The 26,456-nt window shown below is 54.6% G+C and overlaps 1 protein-coding gene across 1 annotated transcript in view; it reads left to right on the top strand.

The window, feature by feature from the left end:
* The window catches only part of IL6ST (interleukin 6 cytokine family signal transducer), a 40,482-nt gene continuing 14,026 nt past the window's right edge, over positions 1–26,456 (top strand). Inside the window, exons 1-9 of the mRNA XM_053914905.2 lie at positions 1–170; positions 12,220–12,298; positions 16,687–16,992; positions 17,858–17,978; positions 21,148–21,314; positions 21,828–21,982; positions 23,605–23,764; positions 25,514–25,596; positions 26,165–26,375. Coding sequence (XP_053770880.1) covers positions 12,235–12,298; positions 16,687–16,992; positions 17,858–17,978; positions 21,148–21,314; positions 21,828–21,982; positions 23,605–23,764; positions 25,514–25,596; positions 26,165–26,375 — 1,267 coding nt within the window. The 5' untranslated portion in view covers positions 1–170; positions 12,220–12,234. The remainder of the gene's footprint in view (positions 171–12,219; positions 12,299–16,686; positions 16,993–17,857; positions 17,979–21,147; positions 21,315–21,827; positions 21,983–23,604; positions 23,765–25,513; positions 25,597–26,164; positions 26,376–26,456) is intronic.

Raw genomic sequence — 26,456 nt, 5'->3', positions numbered from 1 at the left:
CGCGTGCCGCGTCTGCTGGGAGGACTGAGCGGGCCGCAGAGGGGTGGTAAGCAGTGGACGCTGGGCGCAGCTTGCCAAGCGGCCCGTGGCCGCCCTGCCGACGGGCCGGACCGGGCCTGGCGCCGAGGGGACTCGGTTGCGGAGACCGGGGAGCGAGGCGCCCGCCGCAGGTGAGGGGGCCGGGGCCGAACGCGGGGCCGGCCGCGGGAGGGTGAGGGCGCGGGCGCGGCTGGACGGCCTGCGACCTGGCTCTTCGGGGCCGCCTGCCTGGCCGGCCGGGAGGGCGGCGCCCCCGCCGCGCGCCCGGAGCGGCTGATCCGCGCCGGGAAATCCCCGCATTCCTCGAACCGGTCCCGCATCCGGATTGGAGCCGTCAGCTTTGTCCCCGGGAATCTCAGCGCGGAGCTCGCCCCTCCGTGCGACGCACAGCCCCTGGCCCGCACACAGGCAGCACACAGACAGCCAATACATTCACACTAACACACACATCAAACACACGCCCCCAGCACCCTGGCGAATTCTGCCCCATTTGAGTTACGAATCCCCACTTTTTCCTTTCCTGTCCACTCAGTCTCTGCTTGGGTTACAGGCCAGGCCCTCGGCCCCCTTCCCATCCGAGCCGAATGTCTCTGGCTCCGACTTTCGGAGCTCACACGCCTTCTCTCTGCAGTGTCGCCTCCCGGGCCCAAAGCTTCTGTCTGAGCCTAGGAGACGACGTGGCCCTCGTTCTTTCCTTGCGTCCCTCTGAAGGAAACCGTTCCCTTGGAACCCGTGTAGGATTGTGGAGTATTTCGGCGACTAGACTGATTCGAACTAATTGTTGGGAGACCCAGCGGGAACCTCTGAAAGGCTGGGGGCTTGGGGTGGTCGGTTTGGTGAGCACATCCAGCACACGCGCACGGACGGCCTCCTGTTGGACCGGCTCCGAATTTGAAGTGACTGGCTCGGTGTCCTCTGAGCTCTTTGCCATTGTCTGAATTTCTTACATTCATGGTCACTCCTATTTGGAAGTATTTCGGAACTATTAACTGGAATAGTTTGTAGAACCAACTGGCTACAAAGCGAAATTGTGCTTTCCAGGGCTTGTCCGACCGGGATAGTTTTGGACACTTGTTTTCGTCACAAGTGGAAGGAAACACTGGCAGGGTGGAGAAAGTGTCAGAAAAGCAGGGTCAGGTGTGTTGTGCAATTTCGTCCTGGTCTCGGGTCTGTACTGTTTGTTGTCTCACGTTTTGGCAGTACTGTGTGTGTTTAACCTTCTCACAGGTAATTCAGATACTGTAAATACCGCCGCCAGCTAATTGAATACATTTTCTCAGGCAATGAAAAACGTGTTCGGTGTTCTCGTTTTTACTTATGAAGTGCAGTGTTTCCAGTTTATTTTAGACCTTTCCCAGGGCTGCAGCTCATGGTCGGGGTGCAGGTAGTTATTACGTATGTGTGGTGTGGGTTACAAGGCTCACCAGATAGAGGGGGAAACTGAGGCTGCATCCCTGGGAAACCCAGATCCCGTCCCTTCCCCATGCTGACACATTTCTCCCAGAGGACCCCCTGCTGCCTAGGGCTTGGGGCCTCCGCACAGTCTGCAGCTCCCCTGCAGGGAGAATGCCTTTCTCTCGCCTTATTTCTGAGCCTCTCTTCCTGTGGCCGGCACTCTGGCCCCTGCATGTCTGCAGCTGTGCTCCTGGAGAAGCGTGGCACGTCCATAGCCGCCTCTTGTCTTTGATTGCAAAGGGAGTGGGGTCCCCACGGAGCTTTCTCGACTCACACAGCAAGCACTGAGCGCTCGCTGCTGGCTGTAGGGACTCACGGAGCTGCGAGGTGCCCTCCAGACCGTCACAGAGCTGGCAGACAGGCAGAGTCACAGGGGTGTGAGGCAGTGTTAATTAAACACAGAGTGATACAGAAAATGCTGCCGGCCTTGGAATGATCAGAGGGTTTACCAGAGGTCAGCCTTGAAGCCTGGGGAAGATTTGGATAAAGGGAAAAAGGAAGGGAGCCCATTCCAACTAGAGGTCTGTGTGGAAAGGTCCAGGTATACCCAAGGTCATTAACTTGCCTGGTGCCCCTCGGCTGGTAAATGGCAGATCCAAATTCATACCTAAAAAGCCTGGCTGCAGACTCGCAGCTAATAACCAGGAGGCCTTGCTGCCTCCTGCTAGAGCGGCCTGGAGGGACAGGGCCTAGAACTGTATGGCCATACCAGACGGTCTTTTAAAACCCACTCTTAATGGTCTGTTACATGCCCCTGAGTATGTTAGATGCTGAGGATACTGATGGGCAAAACAAGCCGTTACAGTCCAGCTGATGAACCCCACTAGGGGGCTCTGCACGAGCACTGGGAGCAGAGGTGCCTCTGAGAGGAGAGGGGACGCCTCGGGGAGGATGTGCCAGCTGAGCTGCGCACAGTGCGAAGCCACGTCCAGGGAGAGACTGTAGAGGAGGGACAGGCGCACCAGAAGGGTCTAGCGGTCCCTGGGCTTGAGCTTAGACTCTGTAGGGGTGGCCAGGAGGGAATGACGGAAAGCCAGACCAGTTGCGGATGGCGGTGCAGTGAGGGCCCAGAGGTGAAGAGCCCCAGTATTTGCTGTGCCTTGGGGAAACGAAGATAACTGAGCGTGACCACAGCAGAAACCAGGTTGCTCGCTCTTCTCTCTAGAAGTACCGTGGCAGGGTGGCCTGAGGGAAGGTCTGAGTCCAGGGTCGGGGGAGGGCGTTTAGAATAGACTTTAAATAATGGAGAAGATAGTTTGGACAGGCCCACCGAAGCCACATTTTTAGGTGCTTAAATAGCTACCATAATTGGCATTATTATTCACCCTTTAAAAAGCTTTGGGGAAAAGAGTGACAGCTTTCAAGTGGGGTTCTGGAGACATTTACCCACCACAAGAGCTCAGAGTGACTTGGAGGGAGGAGGGACTGGAGGCAGGAGGCAGGTGGAAATGGAGGCGATCAGCGGTTGGGCAGCTACACTGAGGGTAGTAGAGACGGGACAGAGGGGAAGGACGCTGGGGAGGAAGACTGGAGCAGGTTTGTGACTGAGGAGAGCTGGGATGTGAGGGATCGGTGCGGGGACGTGTGCCCCCCAGGCTTAGCCAACTCAGGCAGGGTGACTGGTTTTTAGATGGGGGCGAGAGAAGTGCTGTAGTTTTAAAGAAAAGGATGTGCGTCTGTGTGTGCGTGCACGAGCACGTGTATGCGTGTGCGTTGTTTTTAGACCTGTCCACTACCGTCGCGTTGGGGACAGAACATTCAAGATGGTGACACAGAGCTGGAATTAGAGAAAGGTCCCAGCCAGAGGGCTGGGATTTTTTTTTTTTTTTTTTTTTTTTTTTTTTTTGAAGGTAATAGCTGACATCTTCGGTCTTCGAAGAAGTTGATACTTTAAAGTAATAGTAGATGCCAGATACTTTTGGTTGGTGCATAGCCAGGAGACAATAAACACCTAGCACAGACTTCATACAGGAGACGGTAAAGGTGGTGAAGGAAAGAACTCAGCCACGTGATGCGGTTGCATAGAAACCGAGAAACTCGAGCAGCAGAGGTGGTCAACCACGTGAGACGCTTCGGAAGCACTTGTGATGTTGTCACGATGACTGCAGTTTCCTTTTTATTGTGCGCAGCTGGTGGATCCCAGTGAGCGCTAGTGAGAATTAAATGGCTCATCACAGAGCTACCTTGTGGACACGCGGTCGTGGCAGAGATTACCGGTTTAAGGCCACGTGTGGGTGTATCCAGAGCAGGCGTTCAGTGCGTTCCTCCCAGCACAGTGCGTCTGTCGCTGTGTTAAAATTTGAGTGGTCTGCCTCCGAACGACCACGTCCAGTTCACTCCCGGCAGTCAGCTCCACCCTTGGCTCTCGGGTAGGCTGGTTTCCTCCTTCCTTCTGAAGCCTGCGACCATCCTCCCTCAGCGGTCTGTCTTCGTCTGCCCGTTCTGTTGTGTGCGTCCCCAGCTCAGCCCCTGACCCGGAGGAAACCCTCGGAGCTGCGCTTCCCAGGCCGCAGCCCCAGCGTGTGGACCGGCCTGTCGGTGGGGGGGGTGTCCCCACTGGACAGTTACAGTCAGCGGACACAGGGCCCGGGCCTGCTGCGCTCCATCTAGAACACCTTTCCTCCCGCTTCCTGATGGGGGCCCTCTCTCACCTGGCTGTTCTCTGTGCTTCTGTGGTGCCCTGGCCGTGTTCTACCCTCTAAACTTTGAACTTTGTCAGGGCAAGAGCTGTGCGTTCGGCTTCAGCTGCAGCATTTGCAGAAGGCCTTCACCTCTGGACTGCAGGTCAGACGCCTGCGGTGTGTTTTCCGCCCTACGTCCCCATTTCGCTTTGGGGCTGGACTGCGTGTGTCGGGTGGTGGGGGGGGTAGGCAGGGCGCCTTAGTTTTATTTGTTTGCTTGTGGAGTCGGTTGTCCCCGTACTACCTAGTGGATGGGCCTTTATTTCCCCGGGGATAGGAGATGCTGCTTTAAAAAATCAGGTGTTAGATTCTTGCATACAGAGTGGGCAGAGTTGATTTACAGGTGTGAGTGTGCACAACAGTCTCCTCTTGTGTTCTCACTGATCAGTCATTGCACTGCTTTCCATACGCACGAGTGTAAGCCGGCTCTCGCCCTAGTCCTTGGCTCTGTGTGGGAGGAGGAAGCTCTCCCCCGTCCACGGGAACCACATCCATGGGAGAGTGGGGAACCTCGCGTACACGAGAGGCTCGGAGACAGAAGGGCCACGAGGTCCGGGCGACTCCCTGAGCTGGGCTCACCCTGGGGCCCCCCGGGGCGGGGGCGGGGTGGGCCATGAGGACTGACCTCTGCTGACAGCTCTGGGCGAGGCTGGGGTTGAATTCTTCCAGGGAGAGAGGGAGTTCACGTGTCGAAGGGCTCGCCTTGGGGAGGACCGATCTGAACCCTACATCTGGTTCGGCACTTGTCCTTTTGTACCACTGACTTAATTGTCTATCTTAAATAGCCAATGCCCTGTTTTAATTACTGTAACTTCAGAGTTTGTCGTAATAGACGGTACATCTGTTCATCAGAGTGGTGTTTATTCTGTTTGAAAATCGCCCTCTGGCTCTTCTCTGATATTCTGTGTGAAATCTTACATCGGTTTGTGAAGCTCCGTAGCCGCTTTGCAGTTTGGACTGAGTGGCACTGCTTTGAAGCGCTGACTTGTGAAGAACTGATGTCTCTGCTAGACATTTTTTTATTCCATGAAATTTAGCTCTTCCTAGTGAAACTTGTAGTAAGGATTTACAGTTTTCTCCATAAAGTTCTCACTTGTCTAATTAGTTTTTTTCCTAGATACAGTTTTTGATGCTAATGTGAATGGGAATTTTTCTGTTACATTTTCTAATTGCTTATTACTGGCACACAGGAGAACTCCATTTTTTGGTGATCTTTTTTTTATTCAACTGTTATATTAAACTTGCAATAGCCCTAATAGTTTGGCATTTGATTCTCATTCCTTGATGACATATCACCTACAAGGGTTTTTTTTCCATTTTCATCTGATTTATTTTATTTTTCGTTATGCCCTCTGGAACTGTGTTGACTAAGGGGTGACTCCAAGCATCTCTTTAGAATGCCGACTTTAAAAGGGACGCTTCTCGTTTGCATCTTTACAGATGGTGTCCCTGCACGTCTCTGATAAAGTGTGACGGCCGGCAGCTGCCGGGTGAGGGTGAGGGTTAGGTGAGAGCGCGCCGGGAGCCAGCCGGCGTCTGGGCGCTCAGTGTGGAAGCCCTGACACGCCCAGCCCCGCAGGACGGGGCTCTGTTTGGGACCAGGGCTGTTGCAGGTGTGATCAGCCGTCTGTTCGGTCCTCCGCTAGGATCCTGGCATCTAGAACCACACCCCGCACAGAGAGCACTGAATGTATTGGTTGCATGAGTAAATCGGCTTCCTTTTGGTGAACGGGCACAAAATGTGTCGGTGGGTAAATACGCCACAATTTAACTGGCCCCGGGGTTTTGCACGGACACGGCTTTCATTTCTCTCAGGAAGTGCCCAGGAGGGGACTCAGGCACAGATCTTCACCAGTGACCTGTTTCTTCTCACTTTGTAATTGGGTTTGCTGTCTCCTTCTGTTTTGATAGTTTTAAATATACATCCCGGAATAAGGTTTAATTAGAAAATTGATTTATAAGTGTTTTCCCCCAATCTGGCTTGTCTTTTCATTCTCTTCCTAGTGTTTTTAAAGAGCAGAAGCTTTCATTTTAATGGAGTCTAATTTATCAATTAGTGTTGTGTCTAAGAAATCTTTGCCTGACCCACATTCTCAAAGGTTCTCTCCTGTGTTTTCTAGGTGGGACGTGTTAGGTTTTTGTAAATAAAGTTTTATTGGAACTTGGCCCCCTGCATTTGTTGACACATTGTGTCCACGACTGCTTTAGCCCTCCCGTGACAGAGCTGATCGCTCCAGGAGACTAGATCATGTCTTATCTGGCTCCTCACAAGAAATGTTTGCCGGCTTGTTTTAGAAGGTGCTACGTGCTATTGAGAAAAAACAGGAACAGGGGGATGAGCAGTGGAGGGTGGTCAGAGGGGACCTGGGTGAGAAGGTGAATTTGAGCAAAGGCCACAAGGGGTTTGTCTTTATATGTAGACTTGGAAAGTGTTCAGTGCGCGGTGTGACGTGAGGAAAGGTAGAGACCATTCCTGTGGTCCGTTCTTACAAAATAAGGAAGCACGTGTTCGTGCAATGCGGACGTAGGCACGTAGAAAACTTTGCACGATGCACGCACGCCCGTGTCCAGTGCGGCAGCAGGGACAGCAGCCGCGACCTGGAGCCGCCTAGATGTCCACAGTGACGGCTGGGTGAAGAGGGCGCGGCGCGCGTGCAGGGTGAGAAAGAGTGCGGTCTGGCCTTTGTGGTGACGTGGGTGGACCTAGAGGGTGTCGTGCCGACTGGAGTGAGTCAGGCAGAGACACGCTGTATGTCTCACCTACGGGTGGAATTTTAAAAAATGTCAGTGAACAAACAAAACAGAAACAGACTCAAGGACAGAGAACGAGCTGATGATTGACAGAGAGAAGATGTGGGAGGGTGGAATTTTTTAAGTTGTTTTTTTTTTTCTTTTTCCAGGCTAAAATAATTCTAGCCATGCTGAACTAAAACAATAGGAAGTAATTTTTGCGAAATTATTTAGTTGTTATCTTGGGATTATAGAGGACTTTCACGTGACATTTTTCAATTTCTGTTTTTTGAAAATTTAAAAGTAATTATGTATTTGCTTTGCATTTTAAAATACCATTGTTACAAATTTAATTTCTTACATGTTATTAAATTATATCAAAGGCTTAATATGTCTGAAACAGTAATGGAGGACCCAACTCCTTGGCCCGGTTCGAAGTTACCTTGTTAGGCTTCAGAGAGGAACCGCACTCCGCTCTGCCCCGTCCGCTGGAACGTGGCCTGGTGCTGAGCAGGTCTGAGAATGAATTTGTACCCCTCGGCGCCCGAAACCGTTCGGCAGCTGAAGAGCAGGTGGCCTGAGGTCACTGCTAGGGAGGCAGAAGTTAGGGTTGTGTTGCAGGTTTGTTTTAGCTGCTTTTGTCAGGTGCATCAGAAAGTCCGTCTCCAGCTTCCGGAACGTTCCCCGGACACCAGGGAGGTTCGGGTCAGGCAGGGGCGCTGTGTCCCGAGCAGGCGTCAAAGCAGCGGGAGGTTGGAGCCCCGGGGTGCAGGGGGGACTCGGGAGGCCTCTGCAGTCAGACGCGCCCTGCGCACCTGCACACCTGCGAGCCACGGTGAGGCCCCAGGAAAGGGGGGTCCTCTGTGAGGGTCCGGTTTCTGTTGTCCAGTCCTGGGGGTCCATCCTGGTGGCCCCAAACCCGGAGGGCGTATAACATCAAGAGTGCGCCCTGAGGTAACCTGCAGAGTTGGGGTGACCGCGGTGTGTCATCGCAGGCTCGTGCTTGGTCACACGCACCACTCCGGCGAGCAACGTTGGGGGGCGGGGGGTATGGGGAATCCAGTACCTTCCTCCCAGGCTTGTTGTAACCCTAAAACTGCTCTGGAAACCCCTGCCCTACCCCCCTGGTTCCCTAGGATATTAGAAGTGTCAGTGAAATGATGTATGTGGACGTGCTGTGTGTAACGTAGGATGGTAGGTATACTGGTGCTGGACGTTGTGAATTCATAACCAGCACTACTGGAGTAGAGCAGAGCTGGATAGTTTTTTAAATAACTTAATAATCAGTTAATATAACGTAGGTATGATCAGCAACTTGCAGATTTATTATTCCCAGTCACAGCCCCGTGAGTGACACCACGGAGAAGGTGCTGTGTTGACGCGTCCCGTCCCGCTCACTGCCCTGTGGCTGTCTGCTGGGCGCTCGGACCGGACCGGACCGGACCGGACCTTTCCTGCCGCTGCGGCTACGGACCAGGCTTCGGCCCCACAGACGCCATGCTGACCACACGCTGCAGCTGCTGAGCTGCCGAGCCGCCGGCCAGGCTGTGCACCCCGGAGTGCACTGCGGCGTCTGTTCCGTTTGGGCCGGGGTCAGGCTCGTTAGCAGAGGGCCCTTCGTTCTATTACATCTCCCAGACACTTGGCTACGTATTGGGGGGCGTCACGTTCTGATGGCCCAAACGTGAAGCCGCGCCCCTCCGGTGGTCCTTCACCTGGGGCGCCCGGCTCTGCGCAGGTCCGGGGCTGCTGTGCGGGCGTGGCGAGCCTACCTGCTGCCTCTCGGTTTGGCGGCCGGCTTCCAGCCGTTTCTCAGCGATGCGGCCGAGGGGCGCCTGGCCGACGTGCTGGGTGCGGTTGCGAGGGGCAGCCGCATGGTCGGGCGGGTTCTGCGGCTGGGCGAGTGGGGAGATGGTGGAAGAGGACAGGCCGCCCTTGCCTGAGACGTCTGACAGCTGGCTGCCTCTCACACGGCTGGGGCGGTGGCCACGGCCACGGCCACGGCCAGTTCAGGCTCTTGTTTAGTAACGCAGGGCTGGGCTGCACTGGGTCCCCCGCGGAGCCCTGGTCCCGGAGTGCAAGGTCGTATTGGGAGAGAGCGTGTACACGTTCTGTGTTTCTGTTCATTCGCTCATTATCTTTTATCACCATTCCCCCCCCTCCCGCTCCTGCAAGTTGTTCTCTGCAAAGTCCGTCCCTTTCAGACTCAGTACCGAGGGAGACGCACAGGCCACACACAGCGGCCTGCCCTCCCGCGCCGGAGGCTGAATCGCCCAGTGCGGGGCAGTGTTGGCGCCTTCGCCCGTCTGGAGGCGTTACGCATGTGTGAAAAGTTAGCGTATATTTTGTTGTCTTTCGTGTTGTCTAGCCCACAAGTAACACAGTGTTCGCCCCCCAACAATGCCCCTGAGAGGCCACTGCGCGTGCGCACGCCCAGCTCCTTTCCTGGGCCTTGCACGCTGTGCGCAGGCTGCTTCCCCACTGTCTGCTGAAATCCTGCTTCGGGAGGAGCCTTGTGCATGGTGGTTGCGCTCGTGTCGGGAGGGTGAGCTGCCGGGAGAACCGGTGGGCTGACGTTTGTGGACTTCGGCTTCGGTGACTGTGAGTCCCATGTGGGCGGGCTGTCGTTTCCCCGCCGAGGTCGGCCCCACAGACGGTGAGGTTCGCGGTTCTGACCGCGCTTCTCTGAGAAGGCTCAGCCTGTCCACACGGTGACCTCCGAGCAGGAGGGTGCCCCTGAGTCATCTCTGCACCAGCACTGCCCGTGAGAGTGTTTTCACTAAGTACAGCTTACACACACGCCCACCAGCCCTGAGCGGCAGTTCACCAGCCCTTCCGGGTGCAGGCCACGCCCACATCCGGCCTCCCCCTCCCCCCAGATAACCCCTTTGACCTCACCTCCCCCTGCCTGCCTGTCTTTAAACTTGGCGCAGGGAATCGTGTTCCAGGGCCGCCCACGCTGGGAGAAGAGTTGTCTTAGGCCACACACCAAACACTAATGAAAACTGATGAGCAAAAAGAGGTTTTAAGTAAACTTGTGATTTTGTGTTGGGCTGCGGGCTGGACACCCCTGGCTGTGCGTTTGTCGTATCTGGCCCCCTCCTGCTGTGTCATACGTGAGATTCGGTCATGCTGCAGTAAGCATCTGTGATTTATTCTCCCCGTTGCAGCGACTCACCGCGAAGTAGGCATGATGGACCCCGCTGACTCGTTCGACCATTGCTGGGCTTATGGTTGCTTCTGCTTTTCAGCTTCTGTGAATGGAACTTGGGTGCACTTTGGTGCGCATGTCCTTAGGAGGAGTTAAACACTCACTTCTTTTGGCTGTACAGCTTGTCGGGGTTGGTTTTGCCTTTTTAAGATTTTATTTATTTATTTTTAGAGAGAGGGGAAAGGAGGGAGAGACACATCAGTGTGTGGTTGCCTCTCGCGCGCCCCCTGCTGGGGGCCTGGCCACAACCCAGGCATGTGCCCTGACTGGGAATAGAACCTGAGACCCTTTGGTTCCCTGGCCGGTGCTCAATCCACTGAGCCACTCCAGCCAGGGCGGTTTTGTTTTTCATTGAGGTCTTTTTTTTTATGATCCACACCTGAGGATATGTTTGTTGATTTTTTTTAAGAGAGAGGAAGGGAGAGAGAAGCATTGATGTTGGAGAGAACTATGAATCAGTTGCGTCCCGTCCACTCCCCGACCAGGGATCGAACTTGCAACCTTTCTGGTGTGTGGAGCAGCACTCCAATCCACTTAGTGCCTGGCCTGGGCTGAGGTCTAATTTATGAACTGTAGACTCACCAACCTCTAGCACAGAGTCTGTTAGGAAACAGTCTTCCCTGCGTCTCCTGCATTTCTTAGGGGCAAACTCCTCAACTGCCTTTGTGTAGACCGTTCTTGCGAGGGTGATGAGAGATAGAAGTGGTGTCCCAGAGAGTGAAGGGCTTCCCGCCCACGGCCATGGCACTTAGAGAGGCTGGCTTCCTCTGGGGTGAAGGGCTGGCCTGCCTACTGCCACTGTACAAGGTCCACCTTCGCAGGCCACCAGGGCCCAGCCGCACCTGCTCTGGACAGCGCCTCGTGGTGCTCGGGGCTCGGGCAGCGGGCGCCAGAAGTGCCGATGCCACTCTGCTGCTGCCGCAGTGTGAGTCACCAGGTCCCTGTCTCCAACCCCGGAGTTGCGTGCCAGCTGCCACTCAGTCCCCACAACCAGGGGCCCCTGCGACCTTGCCCTGAGGGGCAGGGCTTGGCCCTCGCCATCGAGACACCGGTCAGGGTATTGTGTCCCTGTGGAGTCTTGCTGTCCCCACCGCAGTCAGCCCATCGAGCGTTTCTGTCACCCCTGGAGTCCTTTGCTGCCCATTACATCTGTCCCTCCCCACTTCAGCCAGCCCCACTTCGGCACTGTGTCCCCATGGTGTGGCCATCTGTCACCTTTCCTGGGAGTGGAGTCACATGGTGACTCTTCAAGTCCTCCGCCTGCTGCACCCATCACTAGCTCGCCCCCGTGTCCTGAAGAGATGCCCTGCTGTTGGGACAGCTGTTTGCTCCCTTGCCAGCGGCGGGCATTTGCGTCATTGCCAGGTGGGGACCCTAATGACTGGAGCCCGGAGAGCAGTGGAGGGCAAGTCTTTGTGAGGCCGTGCGGGTATTCTCTTTCTCTCGGGCACGTTCTCAGGAGTGGAAATGCCTTGTCTTCAGACGCGCTTGCAGCCCGGGAAACTGCCCCATTATTTTCCAGCCCGCCTGTGTCACCTTGTGCTTCTCTGCAGCCGTTTAATTTGCATCTTTCGATATGAGTGAAGTTGAAAGTATCATTTCATGTGTTTAAATTACTTGTATTTCCTTTGCTACGAATTGCCCGTTCACCTCATCTTTCCTGTTTTTCTACTAGGTGTTGGAATTTTTTTTACTGATTTGTAGGCTTCTTCGTACCAGGGGGTGTTTTCGGTCATGCTCTGAATTACAGACTTTCTTTCCATGTTCCCAGGTCACTTTGGAGGTTGTTTATGTGGGCTTTGCCCTGCAGAAACGGGTCTCGGAAGTGCTCCGTCTCAGGGTGGTTGATGACGAAGGACAGGGGTGTTCTTTCAATTCACCCTAAGGTGTAAGACAGGCATTCCAGCAATACTTTATGTAGCCGTAACTCCAGTGGGAATAAACAAAAATATTCTGAAGATTTAAGCTTTTCTGCATTCTCATGAGAATTTACCACCTTTTAGAAAGCAGCTATACATTGGAAACAGGAGCGTTTGAAATTGTCTTGCCTTAGGTGCAGGAAGAGACAAAATGTTAAAAGTCATGTTATGTGTGTCTTTACAGAAATATCCGCGCAAGATGCTGGCGCTACGAACCTGGATGGCGCGGGCCCTGTTCATTTTCCTCACGGCCGAGTCTCTCGGTAAGGCTCCCGAGACCCTGCCACCCCGCCCCTACTCGGGCTTGCTCTGGTTCTGCAATTGACGTAATTATGCTTGTGCTCAATGACCATGTAATTGTGCTTGCTACTTATTCTTCCTAGGGCCGCTATTAGGAGACTAATGCTGTCTTAAAATAATTTGAAGAAGTGAAATGCCCTTGATAAATTATACTTTGTACTTTGAGTCGAGACACTCAGTAATTCTAAGCACTGTTTAGCTGTAGTAACAGTAACTAAAAGGTAGGGGAAAAGAAAGGTTTTTTTAATAAAGAAATAGGAGAAAATCTGCTTGTCGCCCTCCTGGTACTTCGCCGCCCCCACGTCACACGTACTGCGCAGTGCTGCCCCACCCTGCCGCGCCAGCTCGCCTCCGAGTGCCGGCTGGAGGATGGGGGCACTGGCGGTCCCCGCCTCCTCGGGCCGCGGCGGAAGTCGAGTGCGTTGATGCACAGAAGGCGCTTGGACAGCGGCCCACAGTAAGCTAGTGAAAGGGGTGGTGGTTAGATGCTTGTTGCTAGGGCCCGAACGCAGTGCGCCTAGGGAAGTGCCCGCACTAGACGTGCCCCGCGTGTAGTGACTCTGTCGCCTGGACCCGAACGTCATCGCGTTGCAGCAGCGTGGCTGGTTGCCAGTGACAGACACCGTGGTTTCAGGTGAGGCTGCCGGTCAGGGAGGAGTCTCAGGGTGTTTTCACGCCAAGTCCTTTCAAGCCGTGTCCGCGTCACCCTGTAAAGAGGGGCACTCGCCTATGTTGCCCAGCTCACTGCACCCGTTGTAGCCTGTCGGTCTGCTCTCCAGCACAGTTTTGAGCCCCGACTTCACCGTCCAGCGTGCCGGCAGCCCTTCCTAGTCTTGCCCTCGGCCAGCGTGGTGAGTGTGTGAGCCCTTCTCCTTCTCCTTCTCTTTACTCCCACGTTGTCGGCAAAGTGCCGAAAATACCCGCGCTGCTTTGCCTGCTGCTGCTTCACAAGACACCGCAGCGCCACGGCCTCCAGCGACAGTGGTCGTGCCTTCTCTGGTCTCTGTGCGTCGGGGACCTGCACCTGGAGCTGCGGAGATGGGGGCTGGCATCCTCAGAGGGCACACGCGCTCACCTGTCAGGCGCTGCTGCCAGCCGCGGGCTGAGGGCAGTGCGGCAGCTCTCGGCCAGAACACCACACGTGGCCTCTCTCCATGTGGCCTTGGCTGGCTTCCAAGGGCAGATGTCTCCAGAGAAAAAGAGAGCAGAGCCAGCCGGGAGTGGTATGTCTTTAACAGCCTAGCCTTGGAAGTCAGCACACCCACTGACAGGGGCAGGCAGGAGTGCTGCGGGTCTGAGAGCAGGGGACTGTGGACCCCACTGCTTTGCGGAAGGGGTGCCATTCACGTTGTGAGGACAGCGGGTGGGCCTCACCCGTGTGGCTCAGCTGGCAGGAGTGTCATCCCATGAGCTGAAGATTGCGGGGTCGGTGCCCAGGCAGGGCATGTGCTTAGGTTGTGGGTTTGGTCCCTGGTCGGGGCGCATGTGGGAGGCGGCCGGTGCCTGTTCCTCACGTCAGTGTTTCCCTCCCTCTTACTCCGCCCTCCCTATCTCCGTAACACCGATGAGCGTGTCCTCGGGTGAGGATGCAGAGAGGAAGAAGAGTGTGGGGTGGGATGCATGCGTAGCTGTGCCCAAGGACACAGGGCAGCACATCTGGGAACTCGGCTCCAGGCTTCCTCTCTCCGGCTTTCTTACTCAGCGCTCTTCATACACCAGGTCTGTCCGGAAAAAGTCCAGCCACTGTTCGCATAACGAGAACGGTTTGCGCAACATCAACGTAACCTGGCGGCCAAGGAGAGAGGACTGGAAGGCACATGTGTGAACAGTGACGACTTCACTTACTAGTCAGTGGGGGCGCAGACACCTTTGAGTGAGTGTGTGTACTGGGTGGTCGTCACATTCAAAATGACTGAGCTAGCAGTGGATCTGCATCAGATTTTGCATTAAGCTTGAACATTCCTCTCTGGAAACTATTCAGATGATTCAGAAGGCCTCAGCTGTGGGCAGCTGGTGATTGGCAGCTTCATCATGACAACGCACCTGCTCATGCATCAGGTCTCATGCAGAGTTCTTTGATGAAGCATCAAATCACCCGGATGACTCAGCCCCCTACAGCCCAGATTTGGCACTCTGCAACTTCCGGCTTCTCCCAAAACCACCTTTGAAAGGGAAGAGATTTCAGACCATCAGTGAGGTTCAGGAAAATACGACGGGGCAGCTGATGGTGACTGGGAGAACTGTGTGAGGTCCCCAGGTGCCTGCTTTGAAGGGGACTGAGGTGCCATTGTCCTGTGTACAGTGTTTCTTCTATCGTGTATCTTCTTCAGTAAATGTCTCTGTTTCATAGTACGTGGCTGGAGACCTTCTGGACAGACCTCGAGTATGAGTCGTCGACCAATTAAACACAGGTTTGAACCTGTGAGATTTCTGGTTCTGTGTAGGAAACCAGCCGAACACCAGCAGTGTCACAGTGCTCCTTCTAATACTGGCTGTAGCACCCTCTAGTCCACAACTCCCGCTTGTCCGCATGAATCCTCCCGCTAATTTTATCGAGAACCTTCTTGAATTTAAAAAAGACCTTTCTGGATTTAACCCCAGAGAGCCTGGCAGCTCTGTAAAACGGGGTCGATCTGGGACGGGGTGGTTTCAGTGAGCCTGCTTTTTTCTCCGTGACAACGTGGACATTCTAGTGTCTCTTACCCTTTGCGATACAAATCAGCGCTGTCGAGTCGCTGGCTGTGTCTCACGCTCTTGAGTACTCTGAATTGCATTTCGTGTTCGCCGTTCCCTGTGCGTCCTTTGGAGAGGGTGAAACAGGAGTGGGCCAACCTGGGAGCCGGGTGCAGTCTGGGAGCTGGGAGGGTTGCCCCAGCGCACAGGCACCAGATGCGGTTCCACGCAGGCGGAGATTCTGAGTGACGCGTGTACTGGGACGTAGAGTGGCCGTGGGGAAAGAACGGCAGGGCCCTGGGGGGTCACGAGAGGGCCCAGGGTCCATTCAGGGACAGAGCGTTGGCTCCGGGACTGGTTTTAATGCTTCCTGCCGACTCCGAGAGATGCGGAGCAGGAAAATGACCTGGTCAGCCTTCTGAGGGGCTGGGTAGGTCGGTCCTCTGCGCCATCCGCCCTGGGACTGTGCTGGGGCCTGGCCTTCAGGGTTGGCTCTGTGGGCGAGCGCAGGGGTTAAAGCCAGTGCTCTCCGAGGTTCTCCTCAGGTTCCTATTTCCACCGGCGCCAGTCACTGCTCCGGGAGCCTGCCCCAGCCAGCCGGCCGGAGTGACAGGTCCCTGTCTCTGGAACAGTTGCAGTGAGGGTGGTGGAGAGGGTGCCGTCTCTTGGGGCCTGCACATAGCAACCCCCAGCAGGGGCTTCACACGCAGCATGCCGAGTCTCCGCACACTCGCGAGGATTCACTGGGGAGGCAGCAGAAGGGGAACACAGTCATGCCGCTACCTGATCGGGAGTTTATCTCAATGGGGCTAGGGGGCCGCTACAACGGCTGAGCCTCAGTGGCGCAAGCCCGGCTTGGCCAGGGAGGAGAGGTGACCCGTGCACGCATGTACACGCATGTGCGCACGCGGAGTTGGGACCCACACCCCTCAGGGCGGTGCTGTCCGGCTGCAAGCTGGGGCCCGTGGAGGTGCTGACAGTGGCACCGGGCCCCTGGCGTGGGCACATGGGGGGACTGCTGCCACCGGCAAAGGTGGTGGAGAAGTGAGAGTGGGCTGGAAGGGGCTGCGGCGATGCCTCTCAGGCCAGCTCAGGCTCTGCGTCTGTCTGGGGAGCTGCGGCTGCGGGCGGGGTGAGATGTCATCGGTCCAGGTGTGTTTTATGTTTATACAGTCGGGCCCTTTGCTTTTAATACGGGATCCCATCCCATCCACTGACACTTAAAACTAACGTGTTTGGTCACCTTGTTCCCCTCTTCCTGTCTTTCACTGCTCACCCGCTGTTTCCTCGCTTGTCTGAATGTCGGCAAGTGAATGGTGCGGGCCGCCCACCCTCTGTTCCCCTCGTACCCCAGCAGCTCGCGGGGCGAGAGTTCCGGCCGGCCCCAGGCTGCGAATGGACAGACAGCCTGTGCTTCCAGAAGCCAAGCTGGAACAGTGCGGGCCAGGCCGGAGCCTGCCTAGGCTTTTCCTCGGCCTCCTGCGTAGTCCTGGGGGCTTGCTTATTTCTTTACGAGTTTTGGAGTTGAATTCTGGCCATCCTGACTTTCACTGTGTGTTCCTCCTCCTCCTGTGTCTTCAGAGGTGGCAGTGGCGGCAGAGGGGCTGCTAGACACAGGACAGAGCTTTGCGCGGGAAGCCCGGCCCCTGCTCACGTGGCCCGCTGTTGCTCTCTGCAGGCGAACTTCTGGACCCCTGCGGCTACATCGACCCCGAGGCTCCTGTGGTGCCGCTCGGCTCCAGCTTCACTGCCCTGTGTGTGCTGAAGGAGAAGTGCATGCGCTACTTCCACGTGGATGCTGACGACATCTTCTGGAAAACAAACCATGTCACCGTCCCTCACGAGCAGTACACCGTCATAAACAGGACAGCGTCCAGCGTCACCTTCACCAACATGTCTCTGCTAAACGTCCAGCTCACCTGCAACATCCGCACGTTCGGGCAGATCGACCAGAACGTTTATGGGGTCCGAGTGACGGCCGGCCGTAAGTGTGGGGCGTGGCTCAGTGCGGACTCGGTCGTGAGTGCTGGGCCGCGCCTTGAGCGTGGAGAGCGTGGAGTGTGGGGGGCGGTGACTTCTGGCACACTTGTCTTCTAGAAGGCAGCTGGGAAGTGCACGGCAGTCTCACTGCCCGTCGTCGTCGGGAAAACCTACAAAGTAGCGCAAGTTTAAGTCTGTCTTCCCGGCAAGCCGAGCGCCTGCCAGTTCCCCGGAAGGGTCTTTGACCCGGGGCTCCGGAGCAGAGCTGCCGAACTGAGACGCACTGTGTTCCGAGTGACCTGCAGTGCCCCTCATGGCAGAGGAAGCGCACACTAAGCAGCCACCCGGAGAAGGCCAGCAAACTCTGCAGAAGGGCCTTCTCTGTCACAGCAGATGCACTTAGTGGGACCGCAGAGTGGCCTCTCAACTCTCCGCGTCACCCAGAACTAGGATTTGGCCATTGGCTTTTCTTCCAGCAGTGTTTGGGAAGGCAACTGGCAGGGAAATATAACTGAGTCATTTTTGCTTCTGTTTACTAGCCTCTTTCTAATACGCAAATATTATCGCTTTTTAAAATGCACTTCCTGGAGAAATCAGTGGACACCGTTACCTAGATATTTATTTAGAGAACTGTTTTGAAACGTACTAGCTAATGGCAGTTTGGAAAGGAAGTGTATATTACTATCGTGAAAGTGGTTTATGGTTAAATAGAAATTACCTTTCTAGGCACCAGTCTCTCACTGTGCCCTCACTTTCTGCTTGAGCTTTTTGTTTTCTCATTTTGGTTGTAAATTTTTGGGGTAGAACACACATTACATATTATTTGTGGATAAAAAGCTTTTTCAAAGCTGCTAATTTTTTCCTTCTAGTGCCTCCAGAAAAACCTGAAAACCTGAGCTGCGTCGTGCACGAAGGGAAGAAAATGACCTGCCAGTGGGACGCGGGCAGGGAGACGCACCTGGAGACGAACTTCACCTTGAAGTCGGAATGGCAAGTCCCGTTCATTCGCTCTGGGCTGCGCTCGCTTAGTTGGGCATTGGTGCTGGAACTGTCGTTCGGTCAGCTGGCCCACTGCGTGCAGGTTGTCGCACACTTCGCCTGACGTTGTCCGTGAGCACGTCTGAAAGCAGGAGCGGCGTGGCAGGGGCCCCACGCGCCCGCCGTCCGGCTCCAGAGTGGGCAGCTCAGGGCCCGTGTTCCGTGTGTGCCCCGCCCCGGACTGTCTGAAAGGAAGCCGCAGACATCCTGCTGTCTCATCAGTAATTCTGGAGCGCGTGCTCCAAAACACGAGGGCACTTTGAGAAAGTAGCCGAATATCGCGATTGCACGCCAACATGATCGAGAACCCTTTAGCGCTGCCCTCGCATTCCCAGTTAGGGTTCAGTCTCCCCAGGTGTCTTGTAAACACGTGGACTTTCAGCCCTGCTCAAATCGAGATAGAAGCAGCCTTCGTGCGCTGCAGACTGGTACGGCTGGTCTCTCTCAGCGGGAGGCCCGCTGCTTCTCGGTTCTTTGTGATTCCGTCATTCAAACAGCGGCTTTACATCGTTCCGCATTCCTGCCCCTTTATTTCCTCAAAATTGCTGTTGGATCTAGACGCTTGATCACACGCAGCTGCGATTTTTCCCCTGAAAACTATCGGTAGGAGAGGTGTGCGCTTCGGTCAGGAGCCACCACCTGACGGTTGACCGGTCTCGCTCTCTGCCCCTAAGACGGAGCAGCGGTTCCCGGCATTGTCGGCCGGCCCTTCACCGGGAAGTTCCCCGTTAGCCCCGTCACACACAGAAGCGGGGAGAGTCTTCCACATGCCCGTCGCCTGCCCACCGTGTTTGCTTTGTTATGTGCCTACTTACGCTTCCTTCTCTCCGTCCATTGGTCCGTCACCCCTTGTACATCCGGCAGTGAGCCGCAGACAGTCTGCTTCACCCTAAACTCCTCGGCACTCGCGTCATTAGCTACGTGTCCTTAACCACCTTAAACATGTCCTTTACTCAGCTTTACTTGTGCACGCACCCTGTGGCTCTGCCCATCAGGGCACAAGACCTCACTGGCCCCCCAGGGGGCTCGCGGCACCCCTCCCGGCCTGGCCCACCGCCTCCAGTCCCACCCCGTAACCGCCGTCTCTTCACTGGGCGCTTGGCCTGTTCTAGAATGTGGTCGACACAGAGTCAGGAGGGGTTTTCTCTGCAGCGGGAGGTTTTTATGGCTCCGCAGAATGTTCTGGGGATTTAACCACATGGCTCCCCAGGGATTTTTACTGCAAGGTTTGAGCGGTCCCCCACGAGCACTATTTGTACCTGAGGTTCACAGTCGAGCTAGTCTGTCCTCCATTTAACCGGAGATACCTGCACCTTCCCTTCAGCAACTCAAGGTACCCGGGGTGCTCTGTGTGTGAGACGAGCTCTGTGGTCTTGGTGGTTCCCCTCATTAACCATTTTATGATGAGTTCATTCCCCAGGTGTTTTCCAGAGGTGGGTGATGAGGCTCCTCCCCCTCATGATGAATTCGTATTGTAAAATATTTTGATGTGTTTCAATTTATTATGGTTATTCTTCTCGACACTTTAATTACTTCATATTTGGCTACTGGGAACTTAATTCCGATCGGCTCATCCTTTTCACGCGGCTGCATTAGTCTCTGATAGCGTCCTTGAGTTTTGCTATGACACTATTTTTCAGGTTTGTCTTAACATAGTTCTTGCCCCAGACCTAAAACCAGCCACGTCCCTAGTAGCCACGGTCCCACGTCGTGTGAGATACTATTTAGAGGCCAGAGCCGGGGCGGCGGGGGCTGGTCGCCGTGGGCTTGTCCTTGTTCTGCAGCTTTTTCGGTGGGTGCTGATTGTCTTTCCCACTAAGGACACAGTGCGATACAGTTGCACTGTATACTATGTCAGGACACACCTGACATAGTTGCGTCGTACTCCCAGCTCCGCGCGAGAGATCGTAGGCTCTTCTTTCACTAAGTTAAATTATAGTTTTAAAGACACTTGAAATAGTTGTTACACTACCAGCTCAGTGCAAGAGTTTATAGGTTACATTTTCCTTTGTTTAAAAAAAATTTTTTAATTGATTTTAGGGAGATAGGAAGGGGGAGAGAGAGAGAGACGTTGACTTGCTGTTCCACTTATTTGTGCACTCATTGGTTGATTCTTGTACGTGCCCTGACCGGGGATCGAACCAGCAGCCTTGGTACATCAGAATGATGCCCTTACCCAGTGAGCTACCCAGCCAGGACCTCATTTTGCTTTTATTTTTAGGAATTTTCTTTAAAATGTAAAATAACTAGTTAATCACAAACTTAAATTTATAAAGCAGTGTGTATTCACAGCCATCTTACTTCCCTGTCTCCTATACCTTATTTCCTCCCTTCCCCCAGGTTACCCGGGTTGGTTTGGATTTGATCTACTGCATGTATACAGATTTTTAACTGGCACATAATCTAAACCTACGTGAGTGAGTGCAGAAACGTCACTTTCTGCCGTGACAGGTCAGACAGGGGTTGCCTGGTGTGACTGGAAAGAGGCTGAGGACATGTCCTGGGTGATAGAAATTCTTTACAAACAATTTTTTTTTAATTTACTGATTCGAGAGAGAGAGAGAGAGAGACATTGATTTCTTGTTCCACTTACTGATACGTCATTTGTTGCTTCTCGTAAGTGCCCTGACTGGAGATCGAACCCACAACTTTGGCACATCTGGGTGACGCTGGACCCGACTGAACTGCCTGGCCAGGGCCCGGGAGTTCTCACCCCTGTTCTCTCTCTGCCGAGCGTCCCGTGCTCGGGGAAGGGCGTCGCTGGTGTAGTGAGGGTCCTGTTTCAGGAGAGGGGAGAGCCAGCACGGAGACCGCAGCACGCGGATGGCGTGTGGGGGAGAGTCGGTGGGACAGAGTGCGGTGTTCTAGGTGTAGCGTTGCTGAGCAAAGGTTGAAAACGGTTTTGTGCTTAAGCTACAGATCAAAGTCAGCTTTAAAGAAAAGCAGGTTTGTTTTTAAGAAATGTTTTTAGCGATCAATTTACTTCAAACTTACTGGAATTAGCTTATTTATTCTAAGGTGTAATAATCTGGGTCTCACCAAACTCTTTTCGAGCAACCTCTTTAACTCTCATTTTTCCAGATCTGTTTTTAACAGCTGGTCCTTCCTCGTTTGTATTCAGGGCGACAGAGAAGTTCCCCGATTGCAGAGCGAAGCGCGAGGCGCCCACCTCGTGCACCGTGGAGTACTCCCCCGTGTACTTCGTGAACCTCGAGGTCTGGGTGGAGGTGGAGAACGCCCTGGGGACGGCTGCGTCAGCGCATCTCAACTTCGACCCTGTGGATGCAGGTGAGCCTGCCCCCGAGTTGGAGTTGGAGGGTTCGTTGAAACGCACAAGGATTGATAAAGTAGTTCTCAGCTTTTAATGAGTGTAGGAACAAGCGTTTATTTTATTTGTGACTTCACTAATCCATTTTACTAGCAGCACTTATTAAAAATAACACGGATAAAGAAAAATACCCACAACCGGACCGCGCTCACAGCTGTTCTCTCGTTGAATGTTGTGTCCTGGTGTTTGGTTTCCAATGTTGCACAGGATCGTAGTCACAGTACATATGTTTCGTTTTATTCCTTTTTGCAGTTCTGCGTCACAGATACTTGTTTTGTGATGTCCGAACCTGAAAAGTTTAACGGAAGTGCTAAACTGAGGAGAGCTCAGTTCAGGAGCTCCTTCCCATTCCAGTGTCCCGAGCGGGAGCCCTGGGGGTGGGGACGAGCAAGCACTGAGGAATGAGGAAGTGCAGAGAGGGAACTTGAGTGTGTAAGAACTCCACCAACACGAGGGTTTGCTCTGTTCTCCAGTGAAGCCCAACCCACCACGAGGTCTGTCCGTCAGCAGCTCGGAGGAGCTGTCCAGTGTCCTGAAGCTGACGTGGACCAACCCCAGCATCACAAGTTTTATCAGGCTGAAGTACGACATTCAGTACCGGACCAGCGGTGCCTCGGCCTGGAACCAGGTACGCTGGACGTTGTTTGTGTCCAGGCTTCCTCGCAGCCCTCCAACCTAGAAGCCTAGTCACCTTCCGACTGTCTCACCTGAAGTATTTTGCTTCACCTCTTCTCAACCTACATTTCAAGCGAGGGCAAATGGGAAGACATCTGAAAAAAAATACAGTTTTGCTGAATACAGCAGCTTTTAAGTGACACAAGGAAGTAGTGCAGGGTGACAGAAGACAGCATTTTGGTGAGAGGCCAAAGGAACACAAGCGATAAGCAGATTATGGAAAGGAGTGAAAGCGAGGAATTGTGTGGCTGAGGGCAAGCCGGGGCTGGCAAGCCAAGTCCATGGGCCGGCTGTAGCTGCCGCCCGTGTCTGTCAGTGAGGTTGGGAGGGGACACGGCCACGCACGTCTGTGCGCGGCAGCTGCCGCTGTGGCGGAGCAGGTGAGCAGCCCTGGCCGCTGACTGCCCAGGACTCAACAGGAATTCTGTCACCCCCGTGGCCAAGGAGGGGCTTGGCAGGGACTTGTCAGACTGGGAGGGAAAGGGCAAGGGACCCAAAGGTGGAGCTGTCAGCAAAAGGATGACTCGGAGCTTTTTACAAGGCTGTCCCCAGAGCGCCGGCCCCCGTGCCCTCGGGGCGGGGACAGCCGGTTTTGTTCCCTCCGGCCACAGGAATGAGCTCCCCAGGCAGTGGAGCCCTGACCTCCCCACTCCCGCCCGCCGGCTGCAGGGCTCGGGCGGCAGTGGGACGAGGCAGCAGACCCCAGTGGGCCGGGGCTTCCTGCTCTACAGGGAGGGCACGTGCCTGGAATTCTTCAGGAGGTTTTCAGGGGCATAGAACCTTTATTCATTGGTGCAAGAAAGACTGGTGCCTGCTTTGTGTCCAGTATTGAAAGCTCGGAATAGCAGAAAGAACCAGTTATTTCTACTTATTCTCCTCTGTCTCCTAAAAACCAAGTTTGTCTACAGCAGTAACTTGTTTTTCTGGAGTGGGCTGCATGCGTCTCTGTTTTGCTTACCAGGCCCCCTCTGCCCTGCTTGCTGTCTTGGTATGCTGACCTGAGAGGGGTTTGTCTGTGGGTTCCACTCCCTCTGGCCCCCCCTGTTGAGATGGGGGACCGGGCAGAGGGCATCTGGCAGGAGGGAGGAGCCAGAAGCAGGATCAGCTCACTTGCTTTTCCTGCTTCCTCCAGAGCCCCTGGGAGCCCTTCTTCTGGACCCTAGGCCCCTCCCCTTTGGACCTCAGGCTGGTCACAGCTACGAGTCCCAGTGCAGACCACACTGCCCGAGGTGTCCCCGTTCTCTCCCCACACCCCCTTCAGTCAGCACTCCCTGAATTAAATTCCGGTTGGAACTTCTGATCTTTTCCTGCTGAGATCTTCCTGTTGTAGGCCCTTTGGAGAACGGAAGAAAGAAAACTGAGAGAAGGAAGGAAGGGTCCATAGTAGTTGTTTGCCTGCTTCCCAGACCTATTACTTGGACTGCTTTGGGCCGCTTTTGACTTGCATTGGTTTCTCTCCTGCTCTTGAGTTCCTTGGTCTCGTTTCATTGGGTGAGTTTCTAAAGTCTGATGCGATTTAGAGGACCTGCGATTAACCACCACGTTGTGTTTGTTGCTGATGCGCTTTGCGTGCAGATTCCTCCCGAAGACACAGCGTCCACACGGTCCTCCTTCACGGTGCAGGACCTCCGGCCGTTCACGGAGTACGTGTTCAGGGTCCGCTGCGTGAAGGAGGATGGCAGGGGCTACTGGAGCGACTGGAGTGAGGAGGCCAGCGGGACCACCTATGAGGACCGTGAGTGCACACGGGGGCCAGGGCGGCGCTCGGGGTGTGGGCTGGCCACACGAACTGACCTGGGTGGCTCGTGACTCGCTTCGTGGTTGCCGTGTTCAGCCCAGTCTCTCAGGCTGTTGTTTTTCAGGACGTTAAGACCTCAGCCGTGCGTTGCTGGCAGTGTAAGTGTATGTGGCTCCCAGTGGGGTAAAGGGAGCAGGGACGGGTGTCTCAGATGCCTGCGGGAACAGGCCACTTGACAGAGGAGAAGGGTCCAGAGGTCCCCCTGCCGGGAGAGTCACATTTGGAACTATTGAAGTCACACTGTCTAGCAAAACGTCCTCAGGTCCTCAGCTGTTGTAGGTTGTGGTATGTTCATTTCCCCCCCAGCCCTTGATGAGCCCCTGGAAGAGACCCCTGGAGTTCTCGTGGGTTGGTTGATTTTCCTTTTCCCCCGTGATGGCCCTACGTGAAAACGTTACAGTGAAAGGGTGGACAGCTTCGAGTAAGCTTTCTCACCGCAGCAGCTAGCGCTACTGGTTTCTTCTGCGGCCCTTGTAAAGTGGGCCTTTGGCATGTGTTTTCACGTTGAGCCTTTCCTACCACGGCCTCCCCTCCAGGTGTCCCGAGCCATAGAGCCCCCTCCTGCCCCACCCCGCTCACCCCAGCTCTGTAGGAGGCTCTCGGGGGCCATGAGGGACAGCCCCGCCCTGCCCCCCCTCAGCACCTTGCCCCTCCCTACGGGAAGGCGCGAGGTCTTGCTGCGGCCATTTAGGGCTTTGACTGGGCTCCTGTGTCTCCGGCAGGATTCTTAAACCGGATTCTTGGGGCCTTCACACAAGTTTGGGTGTCTCTGGGGGAGTTCAGACCACCGGTTGGGGCTGACGTGCGTTTTTCGGGGAGGTGGGACCTAGCCTGTGTCAAGTCGCAGAGCTCTGGAACCGAACAGCTGGGAGCCGTCAACGTAGTGACCGGCGCCTCTGGGTTTCCTTTACGTGAGGATGTGTCTCTAGCCCATACCCTTTTCTAGAAAAATTTCACACTCTTGTGTATGTCTGTACCTGAAACCGTGCCTGCTGGAGCGCGCCGTGCAGGCAGCCTTCTCCCCGCCTTCCGGCCTGTCTGTTCTGTGCGTGTCGCTGTAATCGCCTCTTCCTGAGCCGCACATCGGCGGAGATTTTACTCGGATCCTTTTTAAATTCTCTTGAATACTGTGTTTTGCAATTATATTCATAAAATTTTTTTTAAATGAGGTAGTCCTACAGGGATTTTTCAGACCTAGTTACTAGCATTCGATGCTTTGTCCTGCGAAGTGCTTTTTTCACGAGGTTGGTGATCAGTCTCGTAAACTTGTTTGTTTAATACCCTCTGACACCGGACGGCCCCGCGGTGAGGTGGGGAACTGGTACTGCACTCATCCGCTTACTTGCGTTTCTTTGATGTTCTTACATTTATACACGTAGGGGTTTTAAGCACATATTTAAATAGGATTTTTCAGTTTCATTTTTAGCATTATGGTAGAGGTGCATCTTCGGTTGTTGCTTAGGGTGTATCTGCAGGTTTACAGTTTTAAGACTATAGGAGAGTTTCCGTATGATCGAAATCATCAGCTGGCCCCTGACTGAAGGAAGACCCAGGCACCGCACGTGCGACGGGAAAATGCGCCTATAGAGAACGAGACGCCGTGCGATTGGAGGGCAAGAATAATGTCCAGGAGTTTATTTTACTGCTACGATAAAAGCTTGTAAGAAGTTTATGTCATTTCTTTAGGACCATCCAAGGCACCCAGTTTCTGGTATAAGATGGAGCAATCCCCAAGTCACGGCTCCAGATCTGTACAACTCATATGGAAGGTAAAAAACCCCTTTGTCGTCTTCTGTCTCAGTATAAATACATTTTACTTGATAGGGTGAGTGGAGTCTTCCAGCTAAAACTTTTACTCATTAATATGAGCGAGGCGTTTCACAGCTGGAAAGCGTAGAAGCACACAGTTCTGCGCACACCACACGGAAGCCAGGCTCATGAGCCGCAGGCAGTGCCGCGTGGACACTGCGGCCTGCTCTGTGCGGACAGAGACCTGGTCTTGTGTGGAACCTGCCCGAGGGCCTCAGAAGCAGCTGATGAAGGTTTGGGCCGTCCAAATACGTATCGGTGACAGGGAGTGTAAAATCGTTGAGCAGGCTGTGAGTGTTCATTTGGGGATCCTGCTAAAAGTGGGGGAAGAGCAAAGCACCGAGGCCCACGATTCAGGCCACACAGCTCCCCTCCCCCTGCGGCGCCTGCCTCTGCTGCGCCAGCGACTCCAGGGTGGGAGCACTCTCCAGAATGTGTGACCTGATAGCATTATTTGTGAGCAAGAAGAAAATCAGCTTTCGTCCCGACTGATGAAGCACGTTTTTAACGAGCAGTGTTCTATTACAGACTTTGCCCCCTTTTGAAGCCAATGGAAGAATCTTGGACTACGAAGTGACTCTCACAAGAGGGAAGGCCCCCGTGCAGAGCTACACGGTCAACGACACGAAGCTGACAGTGGACCTCACCAGCGACCGCTACAGAGCCACGCTGACCGCGAGGAACGGGGTGGGCCGGTCCGACGCATCGGCGCTCACCATCCCGGCCTGCGACTTCCGAGGTTCGCATCTTGGGGGGACCGAGGCCAGGCCCCGCCCGAGTGGGCATGGTCGCAGGCATCCCTCGGTGTCCCTCGGTGTCC

This window comes from Desmodus rotundus, chromosome 1, assembly GCF_022682495.2.
Source record: "Desmodus rotundus isolate HL8 chromosome 1, HLdesRot8A.1, whole genome shotgun sequence".
Taxonomy (NCBI): Eukaryota; Metazoa; Chordata; class Mammalia; order Chiroptera; family Phyllostomidae; genus Desmodus; species Desmodus rotundus.
This window is presented reverse-complemented; position numbering and strand designations above follow the sequence as displayed.